This window comes from Platichthys flesus, chromosome 24 (genome assembly GCF_949316205.1).
Source record: "Platichthys flesus chromosome 24, fPlaFle2.1, whole genome shotgun sequence".
Taxonomy (NCBI): Eukaryota; Metazoa; Chordata; class Actinopteri; order Pleuronectiformes; family Pleuronectidae; genus Platichthys; species Platichthys flesus.
This window is the reverse complement of record NC_084968.1, coordinates 13332584-13351882: the sequence shown is the minus strand read 5'-3', so window position 1 is coordinate 13351882 and position 19299 is coordinate 13332584. Positions and strand designations below refer to the sequence as shown.

At 47.7% G+C, this 19299-nt stretch overlaps 1 protein-coding gene across 5 annotated transcripts in view; it reads right to left on the bottom strand.

Annotated features, from left to right (window-relative positions):
- Nucleotides 1–5097: 5097 nt before the first annotated feature.
- dysf (dysferlin, limb girdle muscular dystrophy 2B (autosomal recessive)) overlaps nt 5098–19299 on the bottom strand; it is a 44500-nt gene continuing 30298 nt past the window's right edge. For all 5 annotated transcript variants that reach the window (XM_062383507.1, XM_062383508.1, XM_062383511.1 and 2 more), the window contains 14 exons: nt 16096–16224; nt 15843–15998; nt 15640–15731; nt 14735–14905; nt 14456–14598; nt 13008–13147; nt 12830–12918; nt 12651–12746; nt 12401–12542; nt 9834–9933; nt 8622–8794; nt 8369–8478; nt 8139–8286; nt 5098–7637 (listed from right to left, as the gene is read on the bottom strand). In XM_062383507.1, coding sequence (XP_062239491.1) covers nt 7581–7637; nt 8139–8286; nt 8369–8478; nt 8622–8794; nt 9834–9933; nt 12401–12542; nt 12651–12746; nt 12830–12918; nt 13008–13147; nt 14456–14598; nt 14735–14905; nt 15640–15731; nt 15843–15998; nt 16096–16224 — 1746 coding nt within the window. In that variant the 3' untranslated portion in view covers nt 5098–7580. The remainder of the gene's footprint in view (nt 7638–8138; nt 8287–8368; nt 8479–8621; nt 8795–9833; nt 9934–12400; nt 12543–12650; nt 12747–12829; nt 12919–13007; nt 13148–14455; nt 14599–14734; nt 14906–15639; nt 15732–15842; nt 15999–16095; nt 16225–19299) is intronic.

The following is a 19299-nucleotide window of genomic DNA, read 5'->3' as shown; positions in this document are numbered from 1 at the left end:
TTTAATGTGAGCTAAACAAATAAAGTAAACAAACAAACCTAAATACACAATATAATGACTAATAAACAGTTTTATTTCAGTTTTAAGTTACCAATGGCTGCGAACAGTGGAACACGATCAATAAGATCACACCCACCAACATTAATTTACATGGGTACACGAAATATGGTGAAATTAGGTAGCACCCCCGTAAACTAAACTAAACCATAAAGAAAGGCATTCCTCTCATTAAATAAATACACATTTTTGAGAAGTTGTTTTGGAAAAACGTGTCTAAAAAAGACGAGAACGCAGATTTAGTTTTTACGGATTTGAACTTAACTAGATAATTAAAAATGTTGTTCTCGGGCTGAAACCTTACGTGAACCGGATCGAGACTTCTCCGGACCTCATGGACCAACCAACACAAACACAACCGAGCTTGTTGTGTACTTTCGAGGACGCGAGACGTGATATCGGCCTCAGTGACCAACCCGCTCGGCGCTGGTACGAGACAATGAACAATGAGCTGCCCTCAAAAACGCTCTGGGTGCATTTAGATTTATAGAGCAATCATCACAGTACGAAACTAACTTTACTATCTATTGTTGCTCGCAACACACAGAGGGATATTGTGTAACTGAAAGCACTGGAAGCACACACTGTAAATCAAACAGGAACACACACACACACGTTCAGTGAGACAAATGAAAGGGTTGAAATTGCGTAAACACAACAGTTGCGTAAACAAATATAGACATTAAAAAACATGCACAAATAAAACGCGGGCAGTTACATATGCAAGTATGCAGATAAACACACACACAAACACACACACACACACACACACACACACACACACACAAGAATAAAACAAGCGAACATGAGAAAACACTTTTTGCAGCGGCCATTTTTAACCGTCCGACTCGAAGCTCGTTAAGACGTTAACGAGCTTCGAACTTACAAAATAAAAGTCCCTTCTCGAACGGGCACAGGTCTTATTAGCAATGAGGATCATTTGTAATCTCTCAACATGCCACTGGTTTGTGTCACTGAGATAATTAGGCCACACACACACACAAACACACAGACACACACACACACACACAAACAACAAGCAACTACACAACAATAGAAGTCGAGAAACACCAGGCTAAACAAAGACAGGCATTGTTTTGTTGGGACGTTGAGGGGGGTGGACTCTGAGACATGACAAAGTTACAGCTCCCACACACACACAGACACACACACACAGACACACTAAAGGTGGTGTTCAGACTCAAACGTAAAACAGGGCGTTTTTGGTTTCTTTTGTCTCTTTGACCCGACAAACGTTTCACAGGAAATGGACGGGGGGGGGGGCTCGTCAGATGTCAGGAGCCTCTCCTTGACATTGAGGGACCATTTTTAAGTGTGTGTTTGTGTGTGTTTATGTGTGTGTGTGTGTGTGTGTGTGTGGGAATAACACAACCTTGAAGATGTGCTGGTCAGATCCGTCACTTCACACTTTACTGTTTCTCACCAAGTCGTTTCCTTTAGAAGTCCCTTCAGGATTCGTCAGGACGTCCATTCTTCTCGTCTCACGCTCGTCTTCCTCCCCTCGTCTTCCTCCCCTCGTCTTCCTCCCCTCGTCTTCCTCCCCTCGCCTCACGCTCGTGACTCGTTGGTTGGTGGTTTGAATCCTGGTCGGGGTTCAGGAATGTGTTGTGACAGTTTCCTGAGGTTTCATACATCACACATGAAAAAGATAATAAATAATGATATATTTTTGTTACGAACTCGGGTTATTAATAATAAATACAATTTTAATTGAGGTTAAACTAGAATAACTGCATTGCATCAACTTGACCTTTGACCTTTCACTAAAATCAGCTCATTACTTTCTACACAAACAGTTTAAACACATTTCCACCTGTTGACGCTAAAGGTTTCTACACAAGTGATTCGATAAAGAGTCACTGACGTCGGAGAGACACGTGAACACACACAGAGATACTTCCTGGTTTGAGGTCACATGACCAGAACTGATGATTCAGCAAAGCCAATCAGAAGAGCTTTGACTAAAGAAGAAGAAGCTGCAGTGATTTAAACACCAAGTTACACAGAGCTACTCAGGCCTGAGGTCAAAGGTTAATCTAGGTTCACGTCTGTCACAGTTTAATTCAAATAAAAATCTCACCATTGAAACGTGATTAAAACAAAGATTATATACAAATAACACTTTGTCCAGTGTCGACAAATATAAAAAAAAAAAATGTAACACAATTGATTCTTGATCAAAAACATGATGAATAGAACCTCTGATGTTCGTTCTGCGTCTTCTCACCTCTTCCTTTCCTCTTCATTACCTCTTCATCATCTCTTCCTTTCCTCCTCTGCTTCCTCTTCATTACCTCTACATCAACTCTTCCTCACCTCTTCATCACCTCTTCATCATCTCTTCCTTTCCTCCTCTGCTTCCTCTTCATTACCTCTACATCAACTCTTCATTACCTCTTCCTTATCGTTTCTTCACCTCTTCATCACCTCTTCATCAACTCTTCATTACCTCTTCCTTATCGTTTCATCACCTCTTCATCACCTCTTCCTCACCTCTTCCTCTCCTCTTCCTCACCTCTTCCTCGCCTCTTCCTCATCACTTCCTCGCCTCTTCCTCACCTCTTCATCACCTCTTCCTCACCGCTTCATCACCTCTTCCTCACCTCTTCCTTTCCTCTTCCTCACCTCTTCCTTTCCTCTTCCTCACCTCTTCCTCGCCTCTTCCTCACCACTTCCTCGCCTCTTCCTCACCTCTTCATCACCTCTTCCTCACCGCTTCCTCACCTCTTCATCACCTCTTCCTTATCAATTCCTCACCTCTTCATCAACTTTTCATCACCTCTTCCTCACCTATTCATCACCTCTTCCTCACCTCTTCATCACCTCTTCCTCACCTCTTCATCAACTCTTCATCACCTCTTCCTGACCGCTTCCTCACCTCTTCCTCACCTCTTCCTCACCTCTTCATCAACTCTTCATCACCTATTCCTCACCGCTTCATCACCTCTTCCTCACCTCTTCATCACCTCTTTCTCACCTCTTGGTCACCTCTTCCTAGCTCTTCATCACCTCTTCCTCACCTCTTCATCACCTCTTCCTCACCTCTTCCTTACCTCTTCATCACCTCTTACTCTAGTCTTCCTCACCTCTTCCTCACCTCTTACTCTAGTCTTCCTCACCTCTTCATCATCTCTTCCTCACCTCTTGCTCTAGTCTTCCTCACCTCTTCATCACCTCTTGCTCTAGTCTTCCTCACCTCTTCATTACCTCACCAGCTGCTCAGCTCGATGTGTCTGAGATGAACTGAGGTGAAGAGCGGACCTCCCTCTCCTCCCGGAGCCGGGCGGCCGCTCGGTGACTAAACACCTCAACCATTCGGGGATTAGCATCTTGTTAAGTTATATTGTTTTTTCCACTGAGCTGTTCAAGTGCATTCCTCGCTGCTAGTTAACAGAGAGACTAATGCGAGGAGCATGGCGTGTAAAATGAGTTTACGATGGTGGTTCGTGGACAATAGAAAACAAACACAACAGAGACACACCGATGCTCGGACTCGGTTCTAAACACACACACGGTCAAAGATGCATCACAAGATGATCCTGATGGACGGGAACGCAAACAAATATCCAGAGAAATGATGAAGACATTGATCCTCTTCCTCGTTCACGTGAAACCAAAACAAGCATTTCCCCCAAAGACTGTAAAATAAAGATGGAAGACACATCTTCACTTCCTCCCACGATCCAGAGAAGAAGCTGAAACATTTGTCTGACACTCACGTGAACAAACAAAACAAAATTTAGTTAACATGCACTTTGATTTCCCACCTGCTAACATGGAGGAGGCCGGGTCGATGACCCACACTGCCTCCAGCTACACAACCATGTGTGCACGCTGATTTCACCCTGTGAACTCTGGCAGTGGGACAGACACACTCATTGGTCCACATGAGGCTACGGCAGTTTTATAAGCTGCAAGTGTTTGATGTTATAGGCCTCCTCATCCCTATGTCTATGTGTGTGTGTGTGTGTCTGTGTGTTTGTTTTTGTGTTGCAGGTGATAATGAAACATCTAGAGTTCTGTTTGCCAGCTTCCCCTCGGGACATTTTCCATCATTTCTGGTGAATGAGCTGCACTTTGACCTCCATGTTCAAAGACGCCTTTTCAAACAAACACAAACACACACACACAAACAAACACACACACACACACACACACACACACACACACACACACTCACACTACGTTGGGAAACACATCAATATATGTTGGCTGTAAGCAAACAATGTTTCGGAGGGGTCTTCAACTTGTAAAGACCCGTGTGAAGCCCACCTACAATCCATGATAATATTCTGTTTGAAAACATTGGATTTCTATGTGTGTGTGTCTGTCCGTGTGTGTTTGTGTAAGAGAGAAACACAACATAACATTTACATGTACCTGTGTGAGTTCAGTTCTCTGACCTCGACACGAACTGAACACACACTTTGATCGATTCCTCTCCAGAGCTCCCACAGACCTAAATTATTACTTTGCCTTCCCACCTCTTCCTCCTTTCCTCTCCTCCCTCATCCCTCGTTCCGCTCGTCCATCCCTCCTGATACCGCACCACTCCCATCCTCTAACCTCCCCCTCTCAATGTGACCTGCAGGTGAACCTCTAACCACTGAGTGTGTGTGTTTGTGTGTCTGTGTGTGTGGGCGCCGTGGTGGTGGTCCGTCTTCACTTTTCCGTCTCTCTCGATTTCTTGGACCTTCCTTGTCTACCTCCTCTTCCTCCTCTCCCGACCTCCATCCCTCCCTCTTCCCCTTCTCTCCGTCTTTACTTCTCCTCTGTTTTTGCTGCTTATCATGAGTCAGCATCTTTGTGTGCTGATATGCTAAAGCAACTGAGCAACAGCGCCCCCTGCAGCCACAGAGATATTATCTATAATCCCCAGCTTCTTGAACCATCTAGTGCTAAAAAGGACAATGACAAAAACACAAGGAGCTTTCCGAACTCAGCATCTTTACAATTCTGCCGAATTAGCTATTTTTTTATCGTACGAAAACACGTCACTTAAAGAAACACACAACACACTGATCAAAAATGCAGTTTAATTGGTTGGAGTGATTTTCTGCAGTGCACACAGTATTGCTCCTTGTAGACAAGTCAAATACGTAACGTCTAGAATATACATTCAGTCTGTGTCTCCCAGGCCGTCAACATCGCTGAGTTGGCGTGTGGCTAGTTTCAAAAAGCTAACGCACTAAACGTTTTCAGGCAACAGCGTATTTTGGTTGTTTCATCTTCGTATTAGTTTGAATTCAAGCTCATGTATGAGTTAGCGTCACTGTACGTCCAGACGGCGAGCTAAAGGCTAAGAGCTAAAGGCTAAGAGCTAAAGGCTAAGAGCTAAAGGCTAGGAGCTAAAGGTACGTCGCATTTACGAGAACAAGAAATACGATGTGCACAGGCAGTGCAGCGTGAAGGCATCTTGAGGCTCTGTGGCAAAGAATATATAAATATATATAATATAACAGCAATTATCACTGCCACTGACACGATTGTCTGTTTACAGCTCTCACGTGAACAAAGCTATGAGACAAATAAAGTAAAAATCCTGAGTTAATTCAAAACAAATGGATTCTTCTCCTCTTCTTGACGTGAGGTGTCTGTTGCTTTCGGACAATTTTCTTTCTTTTCATGATTTGCTCATATTTTCTTTTGATATATTTACAGAATTTATCGGAGCACAACAATAACGATTAGCACGAGCTATATGATGAAAGTTATCACTGTGTCTCAGTCCTCTACATCCCTTAAAACAAAAGCACTTCATTGAACTAAACGACTGCTCGGATTCAGATTTGTGTTTTTTAATGTGTCGCAAATGGATCGTAGAATTCCAGGGAGGTGAAATTAGCCGAGCGGCTGGAGGCCGGTTAACGAGCTGCGTGGGGGGGGGGGGGGGGTCATGTGACTTCTTGTTTACGGGGCCTGGCTGGCTCGTAATTGGCCGACACAAACCGAAAAAATGGACCAAATGGGACAGAGTCAGATTTTCCACTCTGGTCAGGACCACAGTCGATGAAGTTAGAAAAAAAAAAGATAATAATTCTTAATGGAAACGACTGAGAAGAATATTTCTTTCCATCCTCGTCTTCATGTCTTTTTAATTACAGCTCTTTTCAGGGTTTCTGTCCATGTTTCGCTTTGCTTGCTAAGTCAGTGTGGGTGATCAAGGAATCAGAAGACACACACACAGACACACAGACACACACACACACAAACACACACACACACAAACACACAAATGAACTTGGACATCAGGAAATCACTTAGATTACAAATGGATTAGTATTCCCTGTTCTGTGTGTGTGTGTGTGTGTGTGTGTGTGTGTGTGTGTCTGACTCAAACCCCGAGATCATTAAGAACAAATCCACAACTTAACCTGCTGAGCCTTGAGAGTGAAGAAAGACTAGAAGAGGAGGAGGAAGAGGGAGGATGGAGAAGAGGAGGTGGAGAGGGTGGACAGAGAAGAGCAGGAGCAAACCTACATGAAGCAGGAGGACTAAGAAGTAGAAGAGAAGAAGAAAAAGAGGAGCAAGAGAAGAAAATGACGGAGGAGACAGAGGCCAGAGAAGAGGAGGTAGAAGTAAAAGAGAAAGAAGAAGGGGAACAGAATGAGATGGTGGAGGAGAAGAGAGGATGGATGGGGAAGAGCAGGAATAACAAGATAACTTAAGAGAAGGAGAGAAGAGGAGGAGGAAGATGTGAGAGGGAGGATGAAGAGAATGGGCTGATGAAGAAAGCTGAGGAGGATGAATAAGAGGAGGAGACGGAAATAGAAGGATGCAAAAATGGAGTGGGAGGAGGAAATAAGGTGGAGGAGGAAGAAGAGAGAAAAAAGAAGGAGATGAGATGGAGGAGGAGGAGAGAGAAGAAGAAGAGGAGCAGAAAAGGAGGATGAAGGAGAGGAGGGAGATGGAGGAGGAGGATGTGGACAGAGACGATTCAGAGAGGAATTGGTGAAATATTATTTTTCTTCAAATTGAGTTTAGAGCGATAAAGTTCCAGACTCTGAAGATGAGGAGTCGCCGCCTGCTCTGACCTCGCCTCTCGCCCGGGACACAGCGGGGGGGTGAGAAGATCAAGCGTCAACATCTCAATCTTTGATTCTGTTTCCTCTTTTTTTTGGGAGGAGGCTTTTTATTCCCCTTTTTCTCTGCATGAGCGCAGATGAGACGGAGCGAGAGATGAAAGCGGCGGCGGAGGGAGGACGAGGACGAGAGCTGAGGGCGCCGGCGACACATGCTGAGATCTGATGGAAGTGCAGCGACGCAGAGACAGTGAAACCCACAAACACACACACACAAACACACAAACACACACACACAAACACACACACACACACACACACACACACACTCGTCAGATTGGGGAATCGCAGTGTTTCTAATCAGGTCAGAGCGAGTTCATCAGTTCATCGCTGCAGTTTTCATTTCTCAACTTTGGGAAGAAGGAACAGAAGAACGGAGGAGAACATGAAACTTCCAGAAGGTCGCTCGTCTCTCTGTCCTCACTCAGCAGCTTTGCTCGGTCCGAACGGTCCCACCATCTTCATCGCAGCGTAGTTCTGTAGCAGGAGGAAGAGGAGGAGGGTCAGGAGGGGTCACGACTGAACTTTTTCAACATTTAGTTTGATTTCTCAGAGAATAATTCATGGATCTTGATGAAAGGAAGAAGGCGGATGTGTGTAATCTGCTCTGCGCTCCAACCCGAGCTCCGGGTGGAGACGGAGAGAATGAGGCCGCGGCTGGAATGAGATTCCTCCGTCAGGTGTCTGGGCTCAGGGTGAGGAGTTCAGACATCCAGAGGGAGGAACCACTGCAAGGGGATCTACTCAGGAAGCTTCCCTGGTGACTATCGTTTAACACCCAACCAGGAGGAGACCCTGAACTCACTGGTGGGACTGTGTTCTTACTGGGAACCACTCGGAATTCCCCAGGAAGAACCAGGAGGTCTGAGATACTCTAATCTGCCGAGACTATCTCACATCCACCTTCTTCTTCATGTGTTCCTCTTCAGTACACACAACATAATGAACACAAAGTGTGTGGTGACAATCTAGACTTGCCGGGAAGGCGTAGAGGAAGACGGCCAAGAAGAGGAAGATGAGGAAGAGGATGATGAAGAGCAGGATGAACCACTTGAAGCGTCTCCACAGGATGAACTTGAGCGTCTTAAACGGGGAGGAGAACCACAGGAAGGAGGTGTCAGGACGCCTGGGAGGAGAAGACACAGTTACTGCAGCAGTGTGTGTGTGTATATGATTGTGTGATTGTGTGTGGTGTGTGTGTGTCTCACTGAGGCTCCTCCAGGTGTGGGTTCATGTTGGGTTCGTCTCTGCCGTGGCCGGCCGGTCTCTCCTCCTGCTCCTGCTCCGTCACGATCTCCAGAGACATCTCCACCTTCCCCTGAGACACGGAAACAACAGCAACCACGTGTGTCATCATTTATTTACTGACCACGCAAACACACATCCTCACAGAGCGTCCTGGAGTTAACCAGTAAACAAATAAACCAGTAATAGAGTCTTTGTCTGGTGCATGTTTCTCACAGCGATGATCTTCTCCCCGTTCTTCTCGCAGGTGCACGGCCACCAGCCTCTCACGGTCTTCTGCTCGAACAGCGACACCAGCCGCCCCCCCGACTGCTGCAGCAGCTGCAGGTCGCACTTCTCCGGAGACTTGGCCGGACGCAGCATGTGGTTCAGATCGAACACCAGGTGACCTGAAGAGACATCGACATTATGTTCACACAGATACACACCATGAAAACCAGTGGAGCAGAAACAACGTGAACACAACCATCATCAGTGAAACCAGTCGTTAACGAGGACACTTAGAGGACAGTTGTTTCTTAACGACTTATTAAGGAGCGAGTTCAGAGTGAGTTACTGGGGAACCCGCGGTGAGGGCAAGTTGGGAAACTGGTTCTGATGGTTGTTGACGTTGGGCTCAGAGGAGCTGGGGCTTGATGGACGGCTGCTCAGAGACCAGTCGGCCACTGGAAGTGTTTTTCCAGAGTCGGCTGCAGCTCGACGGTGTGATTGAAGGAAACTGCCTCGTGTCTGAACCTCACGCTGAGCAGGAACATCAGCAGCCGGCGGTCCGAGCCCACGAGCTGACGACAGACCGGCTCGGAAGAAATGCTTTGAGGTGGCGAGGCGCCCGCCGGCTGGACGAGGAGGGAGAAATGGCCGCTGCGCAGAGGGCTGGACGGGGAGAGACAGGACCAGATCAGAGTCTGGATTCCTCATCTTCCTCCTCCAGCTCGATCTCCAGGCCGTCATCCCTCCTTCTCCTCTGGCAGAGATGGAGAAGATGAAGTGAGGCAGGCGGAGTGAGAGAGGAGAGGCCCGGCGGGGGGGCAGCGTCAGGGGTGAAGGGAAGGCAGACATTTTGACAGCTCGAGTGTGGAGGAGAGAAACTAAGACAAGCCCTTCCTCTCTGTGAAATGTGATGACACAGTGGAAACGGACGGGAGTTGATTCTGAAGATAAATGTGATCACAGTCGCACACGAGGAGAAACTGGACGGATTCAACACGTCGGGGAAAATCTGGAGAAACTGTTGAACCGTCCAAAACCAAAATCCTTGAACAGGTACAAACCATCTTCAGTAAAACTTTCAATATATTCAATTAAATGGAAATTGAAATCAGTAAAAATGGACACGATAGCCGAGACTACTTAAGTATTTTTGTGTTGACAGCTGTGGTGTGTGTCTGTCTGTGTGTGTGTGTGTGTGTGTGTGTGTGTGTGTGTTACCGAGGTAGTCGTCGAAGGAGAACTTGTCGTTGTCCCAGATCTGGACGGTGAGTTTCGGAGCCAGTTTGGTTTCGGCTTTATCGACGCTCCAGAAATGTTCCTGCAGAAAGAGAGAGAGAGAGAGAGAGAGAGAGAGAGAGAGAGAGAGAGAGAATACAAACATAAGTGTCACAGCTGCACAATAATCATATTACTCATAAAAACTGATTTTTATTCTATTGACCTTTCATTTTCATCCTTTTCTTTAGGATCCACTGGGAGTGTTTAAGATTTCCTGAGTTCTAATTGTTCTCCGCGTCTGATGAGGACGAGCGAGAGCAAAGCATCCTGGGAAAACGTGTCCTCTCAGTTTGGAACGGCACTTCCCTGACACATCTCTCACTACATGTCCACTTCCATGGAGCTGTGTGTGTGTTTGTGTGTCTGTGTGTGTATTAAAGCTATTATCACCTCTGGTGGACTCACACAGGGCTGTCAGACAGTGTCTAACCCGGTGTCACCTCGGAGCTAATGGACTTCTCTCTGCAGCTGCTGCTCACCAGCACCTTCCTCTCGTTCTCTTTCCATTCGCTCAGTCGACCTTCAGACCATCAGGTGACTCTCACACTTCAGACCTGAACGCTCTCCTGACACCTTCTGGAGGAGCTGCATGTGAGAACCCAGAAGTTTGATGGAGTTGCTCTGGAGGTTCTCTGTAGACGTGTTGATGAGGTTTCTAACCGGAACAATCCAAATACCTCAGGAGGAAGACGAGGACGAGGACACGAGGAAGACGAAGACCTCATCTTGGAAACTCTGAGCGTCCTGATGTCATCGCAAATTTATTCTCCGAAGTTTCACCTTCAATCATTTTACGTTTTTTTCCCGAACAACAAATCAGATTTTTGGCGAATACGCAGAAACAATCGGTTCTGTGTGAAAGTGATGAATGGAGTCGAGTTCATCATGACTTCACACTCAGTCTCCACATCCCAGTCTAAATCCACCTCGTGCTTCACACACGTCAGAACAACACACCAGTAAACACCCTGTGTGTGTCTGTGTGTGTGTCTGTGTGTCTCACTTTACCCACAAACTCAGTCCAAGTAAATTAAGATATCACTCCACAGCTTTCACAGAGAGGGTGGGACGCCATATGGATGTGTGTGTGTGTGTAGCTGCTCTCTACAATATCTAACAGCATCAATCAACTTCCTTCTTGTTGCCAGTACAGAGTTGTGTTGCGTCTCCTCGCTCTCAAAATCAAATAAACTTTATTGGCATACGAGTGCGGCAACAATATTCCACTTAATTACACACTGATCAAACCAATAAAACAATTTTTACTCACTCACTTATTTCCCTCCTCAGATTATTCAGTGATTATTTAGTTTGATGGGTTCGTAGTAAAGTCTAAATCCTCGAGGCTAAGAAGCAGAGTTGAGGCTCCGATGTTTCCACGGATGTTTACGTATCTGTGAAACTCTTCTGAAAAGGCTGTGGAGATGAATCCATTATTAAATATGGATTGACAGAAAATGCACGGGCGGCACCACCTGACAGAAGAGAAGTCGTTTTAATTATTCAAAGCAGGGAAACTAATCTTCAGCTGTGGAAACTGAATCAGTTAAAGTCACTTCTCTGGAAAAGGACACTAATAATTCAGAGGTTTTTCCGACTTCACCCGTCTCAGTGTGACGCTGCCGGGGCCGGGGTGTCGATGCCGCTGCTGATCCGTCCGGTGACTCAGAGATTAAATCACCGACCGCCGAGGCTTCAGGCTTCAGGCGTCATAAACACAGCTCCTGGCCCCCCCCCACCCTCCACCCTGCCTCTTCTTTCTTATTTAACGCTCCCTCTCGTCTTCTCAGCTGCCGCCTGATTGAGGACGCTGCTCCGAGCCGGCGGACGCCATCGTAAAGCATGTCGGCTGCGAGCGGCTAAAGAGGCTCGGTGCCGGGGCCAAGCAAAGCAAAGGGCGGCCACGTTGTTATTCCACGTTTCAGTGCGATGTTGTTTTAGCTCTTCACTCGGTGTTTCTGTTGGGTCTCAGAGATCCAATAACCCCCCCCCCCCGGTCACTCGTCCTCCCTGTTAACACGTCAACCTCGTTAATCCAGTTAATTGTAGATCACGGCCGATTGGTCCGGAGGTCTCGTGTCTGATGGTTTCGCCACAAGTCCTGGATCCGTGTCGACGTGTTTATAGAAAACTTTATTTGATGTGACTGGAGCAGCTTGAAATACGTGTGTGTGTTTGTTTCTGAACTCGGTTTTGGTTGTGTTAAAACCATCAAACACACAACTGAATCAAACAAGAGGAGGAAAGCAAAAGCTGAAATAAGAAAGATTTTGAAGGGTTTTTAAATTGTTAAATCTGTTTGTTACATGAAGGATTTCAACTGGTTTGTCTCGGTGGAAGATCTTGAGCTGTGATGGAGTGCATTGATGATTGATGGACTCGTGATTGGTCGAGAGCCCGACTGCAGCTCCACTCCAGATCCCTGCCGCTCAGATTCTAAAGCTTATTAACCTGATTGTGTTTGTTCAGCAGCTAGGTGCTAACAAACAGGATCAAGTCCCTCTTACCTTCCTGTCCACCACACACAGCTGCTCGGCTGGGAGGTAGTGGAAGGGAAACAGGAACCTGTAGTTGAAGTTCCCCTCTCCGCCCAGGGAGCGGTAGTGGACGTCTGTCTTCTGCTTCATGTGTTCGTGACCGTCCAGCCACCTGAGAGACACAGGACGGAGACAGTGAGGACGGTAGTGAGGGTTCTCTACTGGAGGGGATAAGGATCAAAGAGAAGACGGGGGGGGGGGGGGGGGGTGCTCCTCGTACCCTTTCACGTAGATGTCGCTCATCCTCTCGCCGCTGATGCTGACATCATCCAGGATGACGTCACTGGTGTTCCAGATGACGCAGCGCAGGAAGAACCTGAAGAAGAACATTGACATAGTCTGATTGACAGGTTGATTGATTGATTGACGGACTCCATGTTTGATTGGTCATGTACGTACTTCTTAGCCTTGCGTGGCGTGATGTTGAACGGGGGTCCGGGGGGGCCCAGGGACTTGGGGAACAGGTCCACCCACATCATCAGGCGGCCCTGACGGACAGAGCGGACAGCCAATGAAAAGACGTGTGGAGGCGGAGGCGGAAACAGACCCGTACGTGACGGAATCGAACGTGTGTTACCTGCTCTATGTCGGGCTGCAGCGGGCTGTACAGAGGCCGGGTCTCCACATGTTCAGGGACCAGCCCCAGTTTCCTCAGGATGTGGAGCGACAGACGCTCCTTCAGTGGACCGAGGTGACGCTTACACACATTGTTGTCGTCTGAAAACACACACACAGTCCCACACACACAGTCACACACACAGTCACACACACAGTCACAGTCACATGTTAAGGTTTAAGTGTAGGTCACAGCTCTCCCAAAGTGGAGGATGGAAAGACGGCACAGTGGGCGGACTGGTTCACATAGGAATTATTCATTATTCATACACACACACACACACGCACGCACACAGACACACACTCTGCATCACAACGCACGAGGAAAAAACTCTGCTGCTTCCAAACAAAATGAAAATATCAAACAGACGTCAAAAGTTTATGAATGTCAACTGGGAGTCACCTCATCTCAGAGAGGAAGAGGAGGAAAGAGGGGAGGAAGAGAAGAGTGATAGAAATTAGAAATGAGTAGAAGGAATAATGACTGTGAGGTAAATGAAGAGAGGGGGAGGGAGAAACAGAGAGAGTGAACGGAAGGAGGGAAGAAAAGTGTAAAGAGAAGCGAGTGGAGGGGGGGGAGGAAGAAGAAACAGGAAACTTGGGGGAAAAAGAAGGGAAAGAGAAAAGGTTAAGGATGGAGAGATAGAGGAGGAGGGAAGGAGTAACAAAAAGGGATGGGGGGAGGAGGGGAGGAGCCAATCAGACGCTTGACGGACAGGAGGCTGACGCACGGTAACCGCGGCAACTGTGGAAAGAGAACGCGGCGGCTCCTCGGTAACCGAGAGCGACCGCGAGTGTTGACTTTGGCTCGTACGCACAAACACACACACACACACACAAACACACACAAACACACACACAAAGTTGTACCATAAATCACCAAAACGACAACCGTGACCTTGCATCGCACACCAGCCACAGAACATGTGTGTGTGTGTGTGTGTGTGTGTGTGTGTGTGTGTGTGTGTGTGTGTGCGTGTCTGTGTGTGTGTGTGTGTGTGTGTAAATTAATCTTGAATATTTATCTCGTCACTCCGCTCTTCAGGTGGTCCTGTGATTTAACTCCACTCCTCCTTCATCCTCCCTCTCTCCTCCTCTCCCTCCACCACTTTGTCCTCTGCCAAAGTTCTGCACTTTCAGTAGCAGAAGAGGAGGATGGATGGAGGAGAGGAAGGATGGAAGGAGGTAAGGAAGGATGGAAGGAGGCAAGGAGGCAAGGAGGTAAGGAATGAGGGGTCAAGGGAGGGAGATAATGAGAGGAAAATGGGGATGAAAAGGAATTGAGGGAGGGATGGATGAACTTGATCCTCCACTGCCTCTCTCAGTCTTACTGGTTTCCACTCACTCTCAGACACACACAGACACACACACACACACACACACACAGACACACACAGCGTGGTGACCCACCGAGGTCTGCGGCTGTGTATCTGGCTCCTCTGAAGAGGACACAGTCGTCCTGGTAAACCGGTCTGCGGAGGTTCCGTCTCTCACACGCTCGACCCAGCAGCTGTCGGGGGGTCAGCTGATCTCTCCACTGGTTCACCCCCGACCTGATGGGCGAGAGACAGAGAGCGTGACAAAAGAGAGAGAGAGAGAGAGAGAGAGAGAGGGGGTTGTTACTCATTAAAAACACGAGGTGGATTCGATCCTGTGACAGATGAACTGGTGAAGGAGGCGTCCTCTCACAGGCAGTAGGAGCGCGGCAGGCCGCACAGCGCTCCGTGCCGGGACAGGAAGCGGTTCTCCAGGTCGATCACCGTCTCCCCGATCTTCTCGTCCTTGGTCAGCATGTCGTGGTCGTAGATCATCACCCGCAGGTCCTTGTCCACGGGGAGGGAGCACGGGAGCTCAAACATCCTGGAGGAGAAGAACATGGACAGAGGGTCAGAGCTGGGATCCTCTGGGCCCCTGGTGATCACCTTTGATTAGATGAGATGTTTCTTGGGATGTGTTGTTAACCTCAGTCGATATCATTTTGTACAACGTGACCAAGGATGTGACTCGATGTTTGGCTGTACGATCTTCATGAGGCGTGATATTCAGGAGCAGTCAGAGATAAATATCATCTGATTAAAAAGAGACGAAGAAGAAAAAAACCTGAACATTTAATTTGACCTCAGAAGAAGAAACTTCTCCAGGTTAGAAAAGAGGTCAGTTCCTGTTCTGCTGCTGTGATCAGTGTGAGTGTAGCGACCCCTACAGGTGTCCACAGAAAATGTGGCTGAGAGGGAGGTAGAGAAATTCATATTTCTGCTGAGGCCAAACAATCCTGCACATGATCGTCTGGTTCTTATAGTAAGAGAGAAAAAAGAAGTGAACCTGAATAATTAATGTGAGTCAGTGTTAAATGGTTTAAAAAGGAGACGACCCACTGATTCAGATATTTAATTTCTGTTAGATTCAGATTCTTATTTGGATCTTCACACACTTCCTTAAAATCCCAGGGAGTAATCCATGGATCTCTGGAGAGCTATCTTTCTGAGGTTCTAAATGAAAATCTGAATCCAGCAGATTTGAATGTGGTTTCATTAGAGGAAGTGTCCGTCAGCGACCTTGTGGATCGAGCTGGAGAGAGAGATGAAGTCACGTACTTTCCAAACACCGGGTCCAGGGTGCAGGGGATGTAGTTCTCATGGTCGTTGACGGTCTGTTTCCCCAGAGTTATCTTCACATACGGGTCACACTGAAAACACAAAGACCTCATTTGACTCATTTCTTTAGTCTTCAGTTAACGATGTGCTTGTGCTCCTCCTCCTCCTCCTCCTCCTCCTCCTCCTCCTCCTCCTCCTCCTACCTTCCCGTTGGTGTCTTTGGGCTGCAGCCCCTGGGCCTCGATGACGTAGACCCGGACCAAACACTCCTCGAGGCCGTTAGGAGGGAGTTTCCTGAACTGTCTGGGTGGAGCGGAGGCCGAGGGGTCGTCTGGCAGAGGGTAGATCTTAAACATGCCCTGTTGGTGGAGGAAACGAGAGCCAATCAGCAGGTGGCGTGCTGAGGCCTGAGGTCATGTGATGATCTGTGATTGGACGTGAGGGTGAACTCTTTACCTTGAACTCCCCGACCACCGACGGATCTTCTCCTTCGTCCTGAGTCTTTCCTCTGAACAACTTGAACGTCTGACAGAAATCAGACAACCCCCCGAACTCCTCGACCTTCTCCAGCTCCCGCTCAAACACCTGAGGAAGAGGAGGAGACGACAACACCTGATAAATACATGACAAGTTGTCATCTACACAATATGCTCAGGCACACAAACTCGTTTCTGGGCTTAAGGTGAATTATTCACTGTGGCAGTGTGTAACTTCATGGCCTCATCGCTGAATATGGTCCAATGTAATTCCACTGGTATTGGATTAAAACCACAGCCAAGCGCGACTCAACACTAAATTAGAGTCGCACTGCAGCGGCTGGCCCGACACAGTGTGTGTGTGTGTAAATGTGTACATAGTGTATCAGGGCAGGGGCGTCCATGTGTCAAACGCACAAAGAGATTCATTGGCTTTCATTAGTTTGTTTACATCAGTCGCACATGCACACACAGACACACACACACACACACACACACACACACACACACACAAACACACAGACACACATTCCCTCATTCTTTCCCTATCATCGGTGTGTGACAGCTGAAAAGGGGAACAGTTCGAAAACAAGCTGGAAACATCGGTTCACTACTGTGCTGAGAAGAGGGAGAGGATTCCAGGTTAAGGTTAAAATGGAGGAGAAGAAGAAGAAGAAGAAGAAGAAGAAGAAGAAGAAGAAGAAGAAGAAGAAGAAGAAGAAGAAGAAGAAGAAGAAGAAGAAGAAGAAGAAGAAGAAGAAGAAGAAGAAGAAGAAGAAGAAGAAGAAGAAGAAGAAGAAGAAGAAGAAGAATTGTTGGGATGAGCGTGTTCAACCGGGTTTTATCTATTTAAGTTTATCTTTAAAAAAGCTGAACTTTATTAAAGGAGACACGTGTTTTTCTTTCCTCTACTGTTTTATAATTTCCCAGTTTATCAGCACTCCCATTATTTGATGACACGTCATTTTAAAACAACATGGCGCTGTCACTCCTCATATGATGAATCGTTGGTGTGTTCGATTCCCAAAGCAGAAAAACAACTGATTTATTAAAATGAGTTGAAATGTGGGAGAAAGCAACGAGTCACTTTTTATTTAATTAAGGACAAAGGGGTGAGTTAGGAAAGAGCGACGTGGGAGAAAGAGGGAGGAGGAGGAGGAGGAGGAGGAGGAGGAGAGGCGTGGAGGGTGTACAGTCGGTGAAAGAGCTGGAGAAGCAGGGTGAGGACAGCGGGGGGGGGGGGGGGGGGGTTTGAGAACGAGTGATGAGGGCGGATGATGTAAACGAACGAAGAGGTCTGGGAACAGCTGAAGGTTTCATTTCACGATTCAAACACCAAACCCAGAACCAGGGGAGAGGAGGAGAAGCTCCTGATGAAGAGCGAGAGGTTCGAGAAATCAACATGAAAAATCACAACCCTGAGAATTCATCATTTTAGCAAATACTCATAATATCTAAATATGAAGCTGCTTCAACCGTCCACCTAATGTAGCTTAACATAAAAGACTGATGAACTCAAAGAAGATGCTTCTCAGTCACATGTTCCATCTCCCTTTGGTCTTTAGGAGAAAGAAGAGGAGCTAAATAATCTCACAACTGATTTATCTTATTATTTAACCGTATCTCTCTTCTCTTTTCTCTTCAGGTCTTTTGTTTCTCTTCTCAAAATGGGAATAAAAGGAAGTTATTACATATTCAAAATAGTATTTCTGTGGAGATGGATGCTGAGGTTGAGGAGGTGTGAGAGTCAGGTCTGGAAACACTGGCTCACTGTCGTAATGATCACCAGGGAGGAGAGGTCAGGGGAAGGTGACGGGGGGGGGGGGGAGAGAGAGAGAGACGTGAAGCAAAGTCCTAACAAGGATGGAAACAGTTGTACAGTCAGAGAAGAAAAGGAGGAGAGGAGGAGAGGAGGAAGGGAGGTGAGGAGGGGGTGATGGCGTGGGAGGAGAGCGGCGAGCCAACTGACTCGACTGTGGACAGGGACAGGATATTGAACAGGACAGAACAAAGGAGGTGAGAGTGGGAAAAGGAAGAAGCAGGTGGGAACAAGACGCCTGGGGAGGACAAGGGAAATTGGGATGAAGCCACTCAGGAGGACGCAGGAGGGTTTCTTCTGTTTACTTATTCTCCCTATCTGAGCTGGATGAACCTTTGGCCTCATGGTTTTTTAAAGAGATTTCTAATTTGCTGTGTTTCCGTGGTTCATTTAAAAACCGACCTCCCCAGCGGACGGAAACAGAACCAGGAAGGTGGCAGACGAGGAGGCAGCGGCCGAGTTTCACCTCGTGTCCGACCGGCGCTGGAAACTGTGGCTCAGCCGACAGTAGCAGCCCGACGGGCGTCAAAGGGCAGAGGGGCGAGGGAGGGGGCGGGGGGGTGAGAGGAAGGTAAAGGTGGCTGGAAAGGTTGGAAACAGTGGCTCACTTCCTCCCGACAGTAGCAGATCTGAGAGGAGGAGGAGGAGCAGGAGGAGGAGGAGGAGGAGGAGGAGGAGGAGGAGGAGGAGGAGGAGGAGAGGGGCGAGGCGAAGCTGGAACCAGTGGCTCATTGGTCATCCCAGTAGTTTCCATCCAGCTGTCAAGTGAAATCTCGAGGAAAGTTTTGAAACGTCGCAAAAACTCCAAAAGCGACTTAGATGTGTTTCCATCGGCCGCGGTGAAACCATTTAATAAGCCTCCTGAACCAAAAAAATAAAACACACAACCGCTAGAAAGACGGAAAGGGCCTCGAGGGGTCGTGACTGTCGGGGCCAGATTGTTATTGTTCTCTGTTGTGTCGTTCGGCCGCGGCCACGTCTCCATGTTTTCATCTCCAGGAGAAGACGTGACACGGCCTCTCTGGAGCCCGGCCGGTCGCTTGAACGTGAGGAAACATGTAGAGGAGTGATATCACAACGGCTTGATGCAATGAGAACACGATAATAAAACTGAGAGGAGCTGCTGCACTGAAGTGGAACTGCTTTCAGGGGAGAGGTTATAGGTCTAATTTAAGAGCAATAAGAAGGCGGCCAAATCCTGACATGATCCGTCATTTGTTTGAGCATCAGACGAAAAGGGGGGGGTGGGCGGGGGGGGGGGGGGGGTTAAGGTCGCCACTCGGGCCGAGAGAATCGGGACGAGGGTTAAGGAGAGCGTGGGCGGTGATGGAGAGCGTGGCTCCCGGGACGCTGGCTGAACCGTGG